This window comes from Lissotriton helveticus, chromosome 8 (assembly GCF_964261635.1).
Source record: "Lissotriton helveticus chromosome 8, aLisHel1.1, whole genome shotgun sequence".
Taxonomy (NCBI): domain Eukaryota; kingdom Metazoa; phylum Chordata; class Amphibia; order Caudata; family Salamandridae; genus Lissotriton; species Lissotriton helveticus.
In genome coordinates, this window is record NC_136069.1 from 353,908,051 (window position 1) to 353,924,430 (window position 16,380).

At 45.9% G+C, this 16,380-nt stretch overlaps 1 protein-coding gene across 1 annotated transcript in view; it reads left to right on the forward strand.

Annotated features, from left to right (window-relative positions):
• The first annotated feature begins 10,016 nt into the window (after window positions 1-10,016).
• The window catches only part of ALOX5AP (arachidonate 5-lipoxygenase activating protein), a 119,776-nt gene continuing 113,412 nt past the window's right edge, over window positions 10,017-16,380 (forward strand). Inside the window, exon 1 of the mRNA XM_078657141.1 lies at window positions 10,017-10,171. Within this exon, the coding sequence (XP_078513267.1) occupies window positions 10,102-10,171 (70 nt within the window). The 5' untranslated portion in view covers window positions 10,017-10,101. The remainder of the gene's footprint in view (window positions 10,172-16,380) is intronic.

Genomic DNA, 16,380 nt, shown 5'->3' on the forward strand with positions numbered 1-16,380 from the left:
ACGCGACATACAGGCTGCCCCTCCCCAGCTCAACGGTCTTCCACCGCAATATTGTGAAGCGAAAGACCTGGTCGATGGTACTGGTAGCACGCCTAAATCCCGCCTGGTATGGCGAGAGGGCACTGTTATCTTCAACCCAGTCCATCAGCTGGTTGGTCACCATTCTCCCGACTATCTTCTGCACGGTGGCTATTAAACTTATAGGCCTGTAATTAGCAGGCAATGAGCGGTCGCCCTTCTTGTGGACGGGGATAATGGTTGCACATTTCCAGATATCTGGAACCACTGCCCCCTTTGCTAATGCATTTGCTACAAGGAGGATGTATCTCGCCCATCTGGCCACATCGTGTTTAAAAATATCAGGGGGGATACCATCTGGGCCTGGCGCCCTCCCGCATTTCGCAGAACTAATAGCAGTTACCACTTCACTAAGGGAAAACAGATCATCTGTTGCGTAGACCGGTGTTATTTCATCAGCTGTCACAGACTTATTACTTTCCGCATACTGGGGCCCAAAATAGTCAACCCAGGATTCCACTGGTACATTATTGTCGGGTTTTGCAGGGCCCACACCACTACCCCACTTGATAATTTTCCAAAATAACATTGGGTCTTTATTATCAGAGGCTTCTTTTAATTGGGCCCAGTGGTCTTCGTCCCATTTCTTTTTTGCACAATAGATGGCTGCTTTGTACAATTTCCTGTTCATTCTTACAGCTGCAGGATCCCTGTTCCTTATCGCATGCCCCAAATCTAGGCGTGCTGCTCTACAATGGTTATCAAACCACCTACCCACTTCTTTAGTTTTCTTCCCTTTTCTTTGCTTTATAAAGAAACATGGTCTTAAGGCGGAGAATAACTTATTGTGGATATCTGTGATAACATTGTCCCCAGGAGCTACTAGGGCTACTGCTTCAATCGCAGAAATAGCACAATCTACCATATTAATTATGTATGTCATAGTGACTTCGTTTGCTGTCACCTTGGGCCATTTTAACCTTCGCTCATCGTTACTTAACAGAGGAGTTTCGTTATGTGTCTCATTAGGATTTCTTGTACCTACATTCCACCACTTATGTGACACACATAGGGGGTTGTGGTCACTTTCAACCCGGGGCCTGATTACCATGTCGACAACCCCATTCCACAGCTGGAGACTACACAATATATAGTCAATTCGGCTCCTATTAATACCATTATCAAAGGTAAAACTGCCCTCCTTATCCCCGGGTGTCCTACCGTTGAGGGCTCTTAGACCATATTCCAAACATATTCCATTTAGTAGGAGAATCTCTTTAGTCCATCGCTTCACAGGTTGTAGATTTAAGGAGGGTACTCCCCATAGATTGTCCTCTTCACACTCGATAAGGACATTTGTACAGGTCAAGGGTTCAAAGGTCCTGTTTAGGTCCCCGGCAACTATCTTTAAATTACCCTGGGAATTAACCTCCATAACGTCGGACAACAACTCAATTGTAGATGGATTGACTTCTTTACCACCTCTCACATAGACATTGTATAAATCTATTGGTGCACCATTTACAACAGAGATTCTAAGGGCTTGTAAATCACAATTTCCCTGGTCTAGGATTTTTATATCAATAAGCAAACCCTGTCTAACCCACACAGTTAGGCCACCCTTTGGCCTCCCTCTTCCCCCTTTTGTGGCAGGTATATAGTAATTCAAGTAACCTAGGCAAAATAATGGATCACAAGCCCAGGTTTCTTGAAAACAACAGATGTCAAAACCACTTATAAAATCCACCCAAAGTTGGGAGTCCAACTTGCTAGCCAGTCCGGCGACATTCCAAGACAAAAAATTGCCAATATCTGCATTTGTCCCGTCCCTAGATTTAGCAATTGGAGAATCATGGGACGACATCGATATCCCCGTTAGGTTTGCCAGCCTTTCTGGGTCATCTACTGTGACCACAGCTAAGTCATCCGTTACAGGGTGTAAGACATTTGGTTTTATTGTTACTAATCTAGAACCACATTCATCGGCCACACACCCGGCCTCATTGCTATTCTCCTTAATGTCTGTAGCAATAATATTACCACAGACATCTCCTAGCTCCTCTACTTCTTTTGTAATTCCACCCACGTTGTCAGTACCAGTATGTCAATAGCCCCACCCTGAGTCCTGCCATCCTACATGGGGATTATTGTGTATATGTGGGGTACGATTAAAACTGACATGGGGAGGTGGTAAAGAAGTCACTGGCCATTGCGCCTTTGGGGGGACTATTGGCTCGTTGAGTAGGCTTGTGGTTACACTTGTTGATCTGGGGTAAAAGAAGGTGAGGTCCACAATACCAATACCGCCCTTATTTGTTCCCCATCCTTGCCTTGTTATCCATCCCACCACCCTAGGATCTTGAAAATTAACCACTATACAGTCTCCCCCCAGGGTTTTAGGTGTGTAACCCATCCAGTCTATTCTCCTTGCCCCTATTATTAACCCATCAATGTCACCCGGCAGAGGACGATTTTCCTTTAACCAGTGCATGGTCTTATTTTTAAGCATCTGGAAATTTTCTCTCTGCCCTGGGGGTAAAGATGGTACATTGATGAGAACTGCCACATAGGGGAAGGAGTCTGGAGTAAGATTGATCGGGGGTTTTCTATGAGGTGGCTTTTGCAAGGGCGTTGGGATAGGTTTGGGAACTTGGGGAGGAGGTTGGGGGACTGGTTTCTGCACCTGTTTATTATTAGCAAGGGGTGCTGTTGTGGCTTTAACAGCCGACTGGTTAACACTGACCCTATTTCCTACCCCCGTGATGTTGGGAGGTATACATGTATTGGTAATTGTGTTCACAAGAGCTGGTACTTTACCCACTTGTTGGCACGAAGTAGCCACAACGTTTACAACGGCCGGTTGGTTTTGTGGCCGGGGTAATGGGGACTGTACGGGATGTGTTGAGTTGAACTGCGATGATTCGGAACCTGGAGTAGCTTTCTCAACCCTAACTAAGGGTTTTGTGGTGGCTTTAGCTGGGGGTTTATTTTGTTTGGAAGGTATAGGTGAGCCATTTCTTGGATTTCTACCCTTGTCCTGTGTGTGGGGGTTATTTACAACCTGAGAATTTGAGCTTGTTTCCAACCTACTCGTTTTAATCAGGGATTTAGTAGAATAGAAATTGTCTAAAGTTGCTTGCTCAAAGTGGTTTAACCTATCTATGAGTTTTGCAATTCTATCCTCAATGGGAATGAGTACCAATCTAAACATTTTTTCCAATTCTGGAAGCACATTTGCGAATAGTACATCGTTACCATTACTTGATGCTTTGGGAACAGAACATGAATTGTCCACGTTATCTTGGATATCCTGGGAAGTAGAAATAGTTGACGTTACACATCCTGTTCTTTGCACTGGTTCTTTAACTGGATTCCCACTGATCACAAGTTTATGTAACTTCCTGATTTTTGGTAGTGGTTGGACCATTTTTTTACACCTTTTAACAGAAACTGGACATTTCCTTTTAGCCCCAGTTTTAGAATTAAACGATACAACATGAGGACCCGCATCAGTATGCAATAGTAGGTCAGATGTACTACCACTGGTATTATTTAAAACTGCAACGACAGTCTCAGTTGTTTTATCCCCCGAGGCCTCAGAGTCTCTGTTTGTAACTGGGATGCTCACTGATGATAGAGGGGTTACCAATGTGGGGTAGACTACATTTGGAAACTTGTCCGTAGTGTTCTTAAGTATTTCGATAGAAAGCCTGCGCTCGGCACGCTTCTCTGCCAAAGTTAGTTCTTTATCTATTGCAAGTGAGCGATTAAAAAAGAATTTATCTAAAGGACCGATGGCCAAGGGGCCAGACTCTGTAGGAAGAGACGTTAAATGGCTGGTTGCAGGACTTGTATTTGCAGCGGTTGCCATAATGGTAACAAAACAGTACAAGGGAAGCTATGTCACTTACTATGGTAGATGGAGTTTCACACTGACCAGGGGTGGTGGCCCAGCCCGACCTCCTGCGGCCCCGGACGGCCACAGACGGTCCCGCCCTTGTCCTGGGCTTCTCCCGGCACGCTCCCGCGCGCTACCGCGCAGCGGGGGTGATGCTTCCCTTTTGTACAATGTGATCAGACGTGAGGGGCAGAGCCGGCAGGGAGAGCAGCCCAGATGACCACGGGCGCGCGGGGACTCCTGGAGCTTGGAGTCCGCCGCTTCTAGCTCGCAGCCCTGCCGGTCAGGAGAGCAAACACACCCCAAGGTCCTGCAGTCTGTTCCTAGCCGCGAAGCGGGACCCGCGAAGCGGGTCCGGCGAGGGGTAGCGGCAGAAGCAGTCAAGCAGGCAACAACAGGCTCCCTCGGCTCCCTCCTCGGTCAGTATCCGGCGTTATCAGGCAAAGAAATCCGCTGATTGCAGGGTGGGACACAGCTTTGTTCGTCCAGATGGGGGCGGAGCCGGCAGGGAGAGCAGCCCAGATGACCACGGGCGCGCGGGGACTCCTGGAGCTTGGAGTCCGCCGCTTCTAGCTCGCAGCCCTGCCGGTCAGGAGAGCAAACACACCCCAAGGTCCTGCAGTCTGTTCCTAGCCGCGAAGCGGGACCCGCGAAGCGGGTCCGGCGAGGGGTAGCGGCAGAAGCAGTCAAGCAGGCAACAACAGGCTCCCTCGGCTCCCTCCTCGGTCAGTATCCGGCGTTATCAGGCAAAGAAATCCGCTGATTGCAGGGTGGGACACAGCTTTGTTCGTCCAGATGGGGGCGGAGCCGGCAGGGAGAGCAGCCCAGATGACCACGGGCGCGCGGGGACTCCTGGAGCTTGGAGTCCGCCGCTTCTAGCTCGCAGCCCTGCCGGTCAGGAGAGCAAACACACCCCAAGGTCCTGCAGTCTGTTCCTAGCCGCGAAGCGGGACCCGCGAAGCGGGTCCGGCGAGGGGTAGCGGCAGAAGCAGTCAAGCAGGCAACAACAGGCTCCCTCGGCTCCCTCCTCGGTCAGTATCCGGCGTTATCAGGCAAAGAAATCCGCTGATTGCAGGGTGGGACACAGCTTTGTTCGTCCAGATGGGGGCGGAGCCGGCAGGGAGAGCAGCCCAGATGACCACGGGCGCGCGGGGACTCCTGGAGCTTGGAGTCCGCCGCTTCTAGCTCGCAGCCCTGCCGGTCAGGAGAGCAAACACACCCCAAGGTCCTGCAGTCTGTTCCTAGCCGCGAAGCGGGACCCGCGAAGCGGGTCCGGCGAGGGGTAGCGGCAGAAGCAGTCAAGCAGGCAACAACAGGCTCCCTCGGCTCCCTCCTCGGTCAGTATCCGGCGTTATCAGGCAAAGAAATCCGCTGATTGCAGGGTGGGACACAGCTTTGTTCGTCCAGATGGGGGCGGAGCCGGCAGGGAGAGCAGCCCAGATGACCACGGGCGCGCGGGGACTCCTGGAGCTTGGAGTCCGCCGCTTCTAGCTCGCAGCCCTGCCGGTCAGGAGAGCAAACACACCCCAAGGTCCTGCAGTCTGTTCCTAGCCGCGAAGCGGGACCCGCGAAGCGGGTCCGGCGAGGGGTAGCGGCAGAAGCAGTCAAGCAGGCAACAACAGGCTCCCTCGGCTCCCTCCTCGGTCAGTATCCGGCGTTATCATGCAAAAAGGGGCAGGAGGAAGGAGGGTGAGTTTGGGGTGGTGGCCTTAACCCCTTTCCAGCATTATGTGCAACAACTCTGGGCTATAGAGGGAAAGGAGCGTGCATAACAATGGGATAAAGTGGCACATATCGTGCCGTCCCTATCAACATGGTCTGCTGCATGATGCAACCTGATGAGATTGGTGTTAGCACATGTCTACTTCTAACTCTCCACACCCCCTAAGGATCTCTTGTACATTGCTGCTTGATCCAGAACTCTTTATCATTTTCAGAGGCATGCTTCTGCAACTGACACAAATCCTTTCTGGGAGGTACAAGAAACTTGTTGGTTCTAATGACATACATAGCAACATCGGCAGTTTTAGACACTGCAGCATTCTTAGCAGCTAAGCCAGCTAAGGCATTTTGCCTGTTGAAACATCATCATATGGATGCTGGTGAACAGCAGACTTCACTACAGCAACTGTTTCTGGCAATGGCAAGGCATTTAAAACATCACATTTAATAAGAGTACCTGCAGAGGTCAAGAAACCTCTTCACATCCAAAGAAGCCCAAAGTCGTGCATCACTCAAAAATGCAAACGTTTAGTCCCTGCACACAGCAGTTACAAATTACTTTAGCTAGAATGCAAGCCAAAGTGTGAACTCTGCAATTTGATCTTATCTCACCATAGGCAAGTTAAAACGTTCGGCAATGTGGTTTACAGTGTAAACAGCATAACTAGTGACCAGGGTGCCTTCATCATTCCTAAGACATGATCTGCTTACAAAATATTAGTTCACCATCACTGAGGGAATATTGGTCATATCAATACCAAGTTTAGTAACCTGGGCTGTCACCAGGACACAGTTTTGTGGTTCTCCATCCTCACTGGTAGGCATTAAAGAAGCAGGATTCAAAGCGGGATTGCAGATCAAAGCAATCTCAGAGGCAGACCATAGCAATATTTCATATTGATACAATTGAGCTTCATTCCTTTCTGAACTCGAAGTGCTTGTGCTCTCCCTTAAACATGAAATATAGGCCTACATCTAATTGGCACAGGTAATATACTTGTAGGTCCCTAGTATATGGTACTACCTGTACCCTTGGCCTTCAAATCAAATGCCACTAATGGGCAGCAGCACTCATTGTGCCACCCACTAAAGTAGCTTTTTAACACGTCTCAGGCCTGCCACTGCAGCCTGTATGCAGTTTTAAACTGCCATTTCCACCTGGCAAATTAAGCCTTTTAGGAGGCCTAAACCCTCCTTTTTAATGCTTATAAGTCACCCCTAAGACAAAACCCTAAAGGCTCATAAGGCAGGGTGCATGGTAAAAACAAAGGAGGACACGTGTGATTAAGTTTTACATGTCCTGGCAGTGGAAAATGTCTAAAGTTGTTTTTCACTATTGTAAGGCTATCTCTTACATAGACCAACACTGGGTTACCTTATTGTATTTAATAAGTACCACTTTTATATTGGGGGCAGATAGAAATATAATGTTTACACTCAAATGAAAACCCTCTTTAATTATGAAGTTGGATTTTAAGTTAAAAATTTCACTTTTAGAAAGTTGGCATTTTCTTGCCCAGACCAACTGTGCCTTTCTGCCAGTGTCTAGGGTCATATATGACTATGAATGGCTATTTCTTCCAGTCATGGCAACAAAGAAGCTCTAGGTATGAGAGGAGTAAGTCTCCCTTACAGAATGGCTGGGGAGGAGTAGTCCCCTGAAATGATGAGCACACTTTAAAAGTCTCTGCCTACAGCACACACAAAGGGACCTAACACCAAGCCTGTCCTGCCTTTTGTTATCCTAGACAGTTTGATGCCAACCCTATGGGAAAGAAAAAAACTGAACAGAAAAGTTTTGGGGATAGACTGGGAATTCCCCAACACGATGTCTGGTACCAAGTATAACAATGTGACCTTCAAAACCACTCATCAGAGCACTCCTGAAATAGTGAAAGATACAAAAGAAGGCCTTTTCCTGCTGCCAGAAGGACCACCCTGCTGCTGAAAAGGAGTGCCTTTCTGTCGGTAGAAGGATGATTGGACCTGCATCCAGTGGCGGCTGGTGTCAGGGCAGAGTGGTGAGTTGGGGGGGCATCGACGACGGATTACGACAAACAATTAAAAAAAAAAATTAGAACTTACCTTCAGCCAACCGCAGCCCGCTCTTCTGCTCCTCTACAGACAGGCTCCCGGAATCCCCTACTGCCAATCCTGATGCACTTTCAGGCAGCATGAGAGCAGCATCAGGACTGACCTAAGCACCCTGGATTTGCGCTCCCAGTGAGAATGGGAGCCTGTGCCTTGTGCTTTGCTAGGTCACTGTTGGCTCGAACAGCAGGTTCTGCTGAAGCTTTGCATTGGCAATTCTCTACGTAAAAAGGTCACTTTGCAGCCACGAGGAGCCCGAAACTTGTGTTTCCTTTTCTTCAGGAGGAGCTCCACTGATGCAGCCAAGGATTAAGGACCTGGAGGCACCTCTTGGGGATCAGGACTGACTCTAGCAGGGGCCAGCAGCAGAGTCCAGTCATGTCCAGTTGGTGCTTGGTAGCTGGGCAGTCGTAGGGTGACCTCTAGAAGCTTGCTGTGTCCCTTTAGCTCAAACAGGAGGTCAGCCAACGGACCCCTGATGTCACTCTGGAAAAACTGGGAGCAAGGCAAGCAGGCAGCGCCCCCCTCACGGCCAGCACTCTCAAAAACTTGACAAATCTAACTATAATAAAAAGGGTTTTAAACTCATTTTTATTATTGTTTTATTTTTCTTCTAAGTGTGGCGAGTCTTGGGGCGGCGTCAGAGGGCTGACAGGCACTGAGGGGGAGTGGTATGCACTGTGTTCAATTTCCGTCTCTGTGCTAAGGTCTATTTATTCAGTGCAAATCTTATTGCCAACGTTTCAAATGTGTTTGAACATCTCCAGATGAAATTAGCGTAGTGGGTGTTGAATAGTTATTCGAGAAAAAGGGATAATGCATAGGTACTGGGGTAAGTGATGTTTATTTTTCCTGTGTACTAATTTGCTGAAGAAATGATACACTTGCTCACTCCACGATGAATGTGCAAAAGCCCTGATTGCCTATTGCAATTTTGGGGATGAGCCAGACAATTTTTCTCTTGCACTAGGGATGCGGCCCAGTTTCTTCCCGAATTGTCTGCTCATTTGGAACTTAAAATATTTTCTGCTTTTTGCTTACTCTTTATAACTTTACATTTGGGAGCCTTTATGGCATTGACTCTGTACCGCTTATTTGTTTAATTTTGCAATAAAACCCTTTAACTTTTCATTGGTCTAGAACTCAATTATTGAGTGGACCCCGTGACTTAATGAACTGTTTTTCTGCTGTCTTTGATGTTTGGGAAGGCGCCTTAATGCAGGGACACATTGGTACATAATTACAAGGAAATGGCGAAGCTGTGCAAAATTTGCCAGTGCAGTGCTCCACCATTTCCAAAACGCAGGGATGCGCCGTATTTACAACAATGCAGTGCATGCCTGTGTCTTCCCTAACAATAGCTCTAAAAATAGTTGCCTAATGCCATCGCAGTCACCTTTGCACCATAGTGCAAGGGTGCCTGTGTTGCAGGGAATGATTGTTTATGTGCAGGAAGGTGTCCCTCCCTGCACATAAACAATCAATCATGACGATTTATTACTTCTGTGTGTGCTTCATTCTGCAGCACACATAGAAGTAGCAAATTATCATTATTTAATTATTGTTTATGTGCAGGAAGGTGTCCCTCCCTGCACATAAACAATCATTCATGACGATTTATTACTTCTGTGTGTGCTTCATTCTGCAGCACACATAAAAGTAGAATATTATCATTCTTTAATTATTGTTTAAGTGCAGGAAGGTGTCCCTCCCTGCACATAAACAATCAATCATGACGATTTATTACTTCTGTGTGTGCTTCATTCTGCAGCACACATAAAAGTAGAATATTATCATTCTTTAATTATTGTTTAAGTGCAGGAAAGTGTCCCTTTCTGCACATACACAATCATTAATGGCGGTTTGCTATTTCTATGTGTGCTTCAGAACGCTCATGGCAGCACCATTGCATGCCGCTTTCACACAAAGTGATGCATGTAAAGGGGCCGTATTTACACTCAAAGTGGCTTAGCGCACTTTGCTAATAAAGAGAAGGGCCTAGCGCCACCAAAACGTCCGTAAAAGTGACGTTCGGGTGGCACGCTGCCCCTTGTAAATATATCCCATTGCCTCATGAAACTGAGGTTAGGCAGTAAGCAGAACATGAACACCTCTTTGTAAAAGCAGAAGTGGTCAAATGAAGGCTTCTGCTGCAGTTCTATGGCCAACTAGATTTTCCATAAATTGCGCGTATGTGGACATTAGCAAAATGTTAGTGGGTGTTTCCCCTCGAGTCTTTCGGAAATGCTTTTGATGAAAGATAAAACAGACTTTGTACTTCCTCTTCTGAAGCAGAAGTGCGCGCCCCTGGTCATTTGAAGGAACTCGAGCTACGCACGCACTGTGCCTGCTGCAAGCCTGCGACTGCCAACATGGGCTACGAATTTCTGGAAGGCACCGTGCTCCTGGCCATAGTCACACTCATCAGCGTCCTGCAGAATGGTGAGCGAAGGCTACTGCTCGGCTAGCACTGGTGTGTGCGGGGAGGCGGGAATCTTATTTTTAGCATGAAATAATCCTAGTAGGAATAAATTGCTTCTCTGTTACAAACTAATATTTGCTACATATTTTGAAATAAAAGTTGGGTTATTCGATATATTCTCTAAAGTATTTCTGTAATGTGGGCAAAAAATAATTTGTGATATGCTTAATTTAAGTAACGGTAGCAGTTTCGAGTTTTTAATCTTTCTAAAAATCCTTTTAAAACCATTTCATTGTTATAAAACTCTAAGGTGAGAACCTTTTATGAATGAGCGGTCCATTGCTTTTCCTTATTATTCACACACAGACACCTTCACAATAAGAATGTGTTGCTTTTCCTATTGAAAACATCCATAATCATTTCTGCAAATATGAAAGACAATATTTGCATTTAAAAGCTGGCTGGAGTGCAAGTGCTGCAAGAACACACAAAAACTGATCTGACTGCCGATTAAATGGCCTGTTCACAAAGGGATTTGGATGTAAGTAAAGCAGTACCTCTGCAGTACTGTTTAATATAGCCTTCCATGCCTTTGTGAATTGGTCACAAAGCCTCGAAAATGAGAATAAAAGAGGTATATAAAGTTAAAATTAGTACACACAGAATGGACAATGCGCAAACAGAAGAGACTGCACCAGTTTAATACCCAAATATAACAATCAACTCTTCTTCAGGAGTAGTAAGTGCTATATCAATGCAATTTAAATAAGCAACAGAAAGGTCACCAGTCAAACTTTGTAAAGGACCAACCACTGCACGAACACGTTGCTGTGTTTTTATTAACTTTTGAACCATTTGAGATAGAACATTTCTTTAATCTTCAGATTATGCACCAGATGATAACATGTGTGGTAAATGTGGCAATGCTGCTGGACAATGCACATAATTTAAGTGGCCCTACACATAGTTATGGTTTTGTAAGCCGTTTTAAATCTTAGGTATCCGCGTTGTTTAGGTTGGACGAAGCTAAACCTATTTGTCAAAAGGCATGTAAAACAATCTTGTTGCATGGATACCTGTTGCCAGCCTGGGTAATGCTGATTTAATACAATGATTTTGTAAAACCTATGAGAGAGCAGGTTTTGCAATTAAAGAGCTGTGTTCCTGTGGAATGCAAAGCATAGGATGTGTTTAGGTTGGTGGGCTCTAAGAGTTTGTCCATTCATGTGTCCAGAGTTAGAGCTGGCTTAAGACTAAGGATCCAGTTTCCAGGTTTGGCGGATGTCTCAAACATGATGCTATTACAAGTGCATTGTTTCCTGTGCCATTTGTAACACCAGGGCTGCTGTCACGTCTAAGATGGAGTGACCCGCCTACCAAACTCTAAATTAGAACCTAAGTAGTTCCAAGAATGAACAGCCACACAGATCAGACTTGCCAGTCCAGTGTGATCTTGTTGCCAGTCCCACTCCTTGAATCCAGGAAAGATCTGCTCATCAATGTGACATTTTGCAGAAATGTTTCTTAGAGCTAGGACTCAGGGAACCACTAAACCACGGCAGCAGTGTTCATTCTGTGTGCTGAGCCTTCTGGGAGTTTTAGCTGCGAGTGTTTCAACAGGACTCGGACTTGTCTGGCGCAATTTCACTTCTCCTTTTCCAAAGTCAGTGGAGCTTCTGCTTCAAAAAGGAAAACAAATAGCCTCTGAACCAGGAAAAAAGAGTGGAGTGCCTCGATAACTCATTGGTAAGCTCTTTACTGACAGACTCTCTTATTCACCCCAAACCTTTATTATTTCATGAGGTGCCCGAATACAACACTCAGAACCCAAAACTCATGTCCTGTACCCAGGTCACTCTTACTCCTTTGCAGCTATTCTTGCGTCATCGTGAAGCCATAAGCTACCATGGAGATGGCGGCGCTTCTAAAGGACCTAAAACAGGATGTGGGCATTGGGTAATGAGATCACTGTTGATTGGTCAACATAGTATCTGCTTTAACCTCTTCCTTGTTCAAGTCTTTCATCCCACTCCGAGGACTCTGCAAAGCTGTGTTTAGTACTGAAATGAAATAAAATAGACTCCCCAAGGGGAATTGCTAGAAGAGTGGATTTACTTCTCAGCCAGCAATTCAAACACACAGTGCAACATACATTGAACATGAACACTAAAACCAATAGAGCCCACACTTTCAGTCAGAAGTGGGAGGCAAAGATCAAATGAGAAGTTCAAGTGATCTGCCTAAAAATCTTCTACAGTGAGGCCGTCTGAAGGGCTCTGTTAGTCCATCTAAGCACAGCTGTAGCCCACAGACCTGGAAGATTGAATCCACCTGCCATGGGTGGGTACATAAAGTAGAAATCCCCATCAGGTGGAGCCAGAATTAACAAAACACTCCTACACTTGTGAAACTCTGTAGAAATGTTGGCAGCCAGTGTTTTGCAAAAGGGCATCTTCTGCCAATACTGGATATTGGGAAAAAAGAGAACAAATTAGTTCTGTGAATAGCAGCACCTACCAATCTCCCACCTTTTTAGTACTTTCTTTTCACCCTTCCTTTTTCTCTTTTTTCCGTCCACCTTTTCATTACTCTTCTTCCATTTTCACCCTTTCTTAAATGTTTTACTTTCTTACATTTTCCTTCCATGTTTCTTTCTTTCCTTCCTTCATATTACTCTTTATTCTTCCTTCTATTTACTCTTCATAGGTTCTTTTCTTCCCTCTTACCTTTCTTGCTTGTGTCGCTCCTGCTATCCATTGTCTCCCTTTGTTGCAGTCTCTTTTTACTGAATTTTTGGCACCTCTCGCCCCCCGCCCCCCCCGTCAGTTCTGTCATAGTATCCCCGTAAATTGTTATTTTTGAGTTTATGGCTGGGTATGTAGATAGAAAAGGCTCATAAAAAACGAATAAAGTTTTTCAGGTTTGGCAGCTCATCGAGCCCAGTGGGCCGCTGGATTGTGGGTTCGGCAGGTTTACATCACTATTCAAAGAATGCACAAATGTAAAGTGCGCTGACCAGTAAAGATCCCATCTCTCCCAGACCTCTAGCTTTGTGACAGCCACCATGAAGCAGGCTGTTGTGAGTATGTGCATTTAAGCAAGCTCAGTCACATGAAGGGCAGCTAGGACCAAGGGCAACATGTAGGGAGGAAAAGAAAGCTTTCAACATGACATGGGCCATTGCAAAGCCTACAGATGCCAGATGACATACGCCTCCACTGCCTCCACCGACTCCAGACCACCCCATATTATTCTATGAACAGTCTCGTTATGCACTCACTAGGTAGACACCGCCACGTCCAATTGAAAGCCCTCCTGAAGGAACCTTAGCACCAGGATTGCCTCATAGTCAGATGCACCAATGCTCTTAGTCGAGTGCCAAGCCTACTCAGTGATGAGCTTAAGCTTCATGCGTAGAGGACCTAGAGGATAATTAAACTCCCCCAGCTAAGATCCTGGACAGGTCTCTTTGATTTAACACCAGGTTTTCAACTTCCATATGAGAAATGAGGTCTGCTGCAAGCTGGTGGTGATAGCAATAGAATAATAAAAGTTGCCGGATTTCGGGCTGCGGGAATGTGTTCACCAAATTAGAGATACTGGTGACACGGATTTGCTATAACTACGGGTGACCCATTGATAAAGTGGACACCTCTCTAAAATTGGGGAAGACGCACCCCCACACTGTAGGCAGTGATGACGTGGTCCTTCAGATCCAAGGGAAAGAATTCAGGAAGAAGAATAAATTGCAGGGTGTTTACACTGACTGTTAAATCATCTTGTTGGATGAAAAGTTCGAACATATACCTCCCTTTCTCTTACGACTTTGAGCCCAGCATTTCGTTTTATTCTTATTCTTGTGGCTGCCTGATCTGGATTTGGATCAAATAAATAGGAGGACCCCTCAATGAAGAGGACTAAACTATTTGAAGTTTCACATAAGACTATTGTTTTCTGGATCTCTACTTATGCTGGTTCCCGTGATTGTTTGGGAGAGCGTAAAGGCTTGGGAAGACCGAACCCTGGCAATTTGATTTTTTGAGGGCACTCGCATTTTCGTTACAAGTCACTAGTACCTGTGTGCCTTGTGTGTTATCCCTGACGAAGTTCCCGTGGCACTAGGGGAACGAAACGCATTGGCTGTGCCCTTTTTATGAAAAGACGAATATGAATAAAGAGAAGAATTTTCAAAAAAAGTTTCAACCGAATTGACTCTGCTTGGAGTGCACCTTCCTTTTCTGTGGACAGCAATAGAGGCCTGAAGCAACAAAGCGTTAACTGAAGATCTCACTTACCATAACCACCGCTTTCCACAGAAATCAAGACAACCGCCCCAATAGGGAAAACAGGAACACCGTTTACGCTTCTTCCAGAATTCTTGATAACAAGCTAGAATCAGGAGCATTGAGGGAAATAATAAAATACAACATCTTCCCAGGGCGACAGTTGAGCTCCTAGGGCCAATCCCCTCTCCATTTGAAGCCTAGAACAAATAACTCATTCCATTTCTACATAAATACATCTAACATGGAAGTTCCGGACCCAAAACTAAATTGAAACAGTGGTCTTTCTAGTCTAGACTTTCTAGTCACACATAAGCTTATGGAGGAAGACACATGGTTCAGCCTCTTGGTTGCATTTCTGGCCGTGCATCAGAAGCGTGGTCTCCCTGTCTGCTCACAAAGGCCTTAGTGACCCAATTGCCAGTATGAACTACCACAGAACTCCCCGGGAGTATACCATACAGTTCAAGGAGCATACCACCTTATATGGACACCAAAGACATAAGCCCCAGGGGGCTGCCAGTGTATGCTCTGACACATCTATTGTTAGAGGGGCCACCTCAGCAAAGAGTAAGTTCCACCTTCATTTCAGGCTTTCTGGAACCAACCACAATTCATTCTGCCAAGAATCTGCTACAACTCTGGGATGAAGGCTTCAAACTGATGCAAATTCAAACACCAGAACAGTAAGACATGCCTCCCAAGGAGATGAAGAGGAAGCCTGGCCGATGGTACCATACACATTGAAGACATCTGCATGAAACCAAGAAAGATAGCAATTGAACTTTAAGGAAAGGGAGCACCCTTTCATGAAGTCTAACATTTTTGCTGCAGTGTCTCGCTGCTGGGAGAGAAACAGTGCCCTGTTCATGGATAGCCTCGGGGGGGGGGGGGGGCGGGGGGCTTGGCATCATTAAATAGAAATCCATGAATCACAACAAGGTTGCACACTATCCATGTATGGGCGCCGACATAGATCAGGGCTTGGAAATAAATCATCCACTTTTCTAGGTGAACGCAGACACCAATCGTTTGCCCACTAATGGCCCAGAGGAAGAGAGACAAGACCTTTGCACCCTTGAGGCTGATTTTAGGCTGTGGGGAGATTGAGATATGAACGTGTAGGCCTCTGACTTTAAAGCCAAGAAAACTTGGATGATGTTCCAGGATTGAAATATGGAACTAGGTATCCTCCAGATGAAGCCGGGAACTTCCCGGGCACCCAGGAAGACTAGTGCGTGGAGGGAGTCCATCGTGAAAGTGTAAAGTCAAAATATATAAATTCACCCCATTAAAGTTCATTACATTTTCGAATAATTCGATAATTTTTTGGGTGGTGCTAGAATTTCACTAAGGCTGGACGATAAAAGCCTCCAGCAGCTCCTGTCTGGTGGGGGTATACAAGGCACGCTGAAGTTCTCTCTGTTGGCAGACCAACAGTTCGACAGGTCTGCCTTCTGGAAAAACCTACCCTCCTCATCGGGATCCGAAGAAAGAGAACGAGGCAGGGAACCATTTCACAAGCCCTCATTGGAATGGTTATCTGATTCTACTACATACAGGCACGGTGGCAGGGTATGTCTTGCTGCACCAACCACCAGTGTTTGTTTCCAGGTAAAACACAAATACTACGTACAGTTGCTAACAATCAATGTCCACCTCCCGAAACCAGCCACCCAAAATAGTTTCAAATGCAGTACATGAACACAAGAGATGAGAGAGGCATTATTGTTAAGGCAAACATTCATAGGGTTTTAATCCCACGGCAGAAAGATGCCTGCGAGTGACTCGAAACCCTCGACTTGGCAGGAGTTTCCCTGATGGCCACATGAATAGGCCTGCGACTGAGCGCGTTACACTACATATACTTTAGTTCTTGAAGGGGTCTGTTAATACGGATCTTCGTATATCAAACATTTCTCAGACTCTGCGATCAAAATAATTTA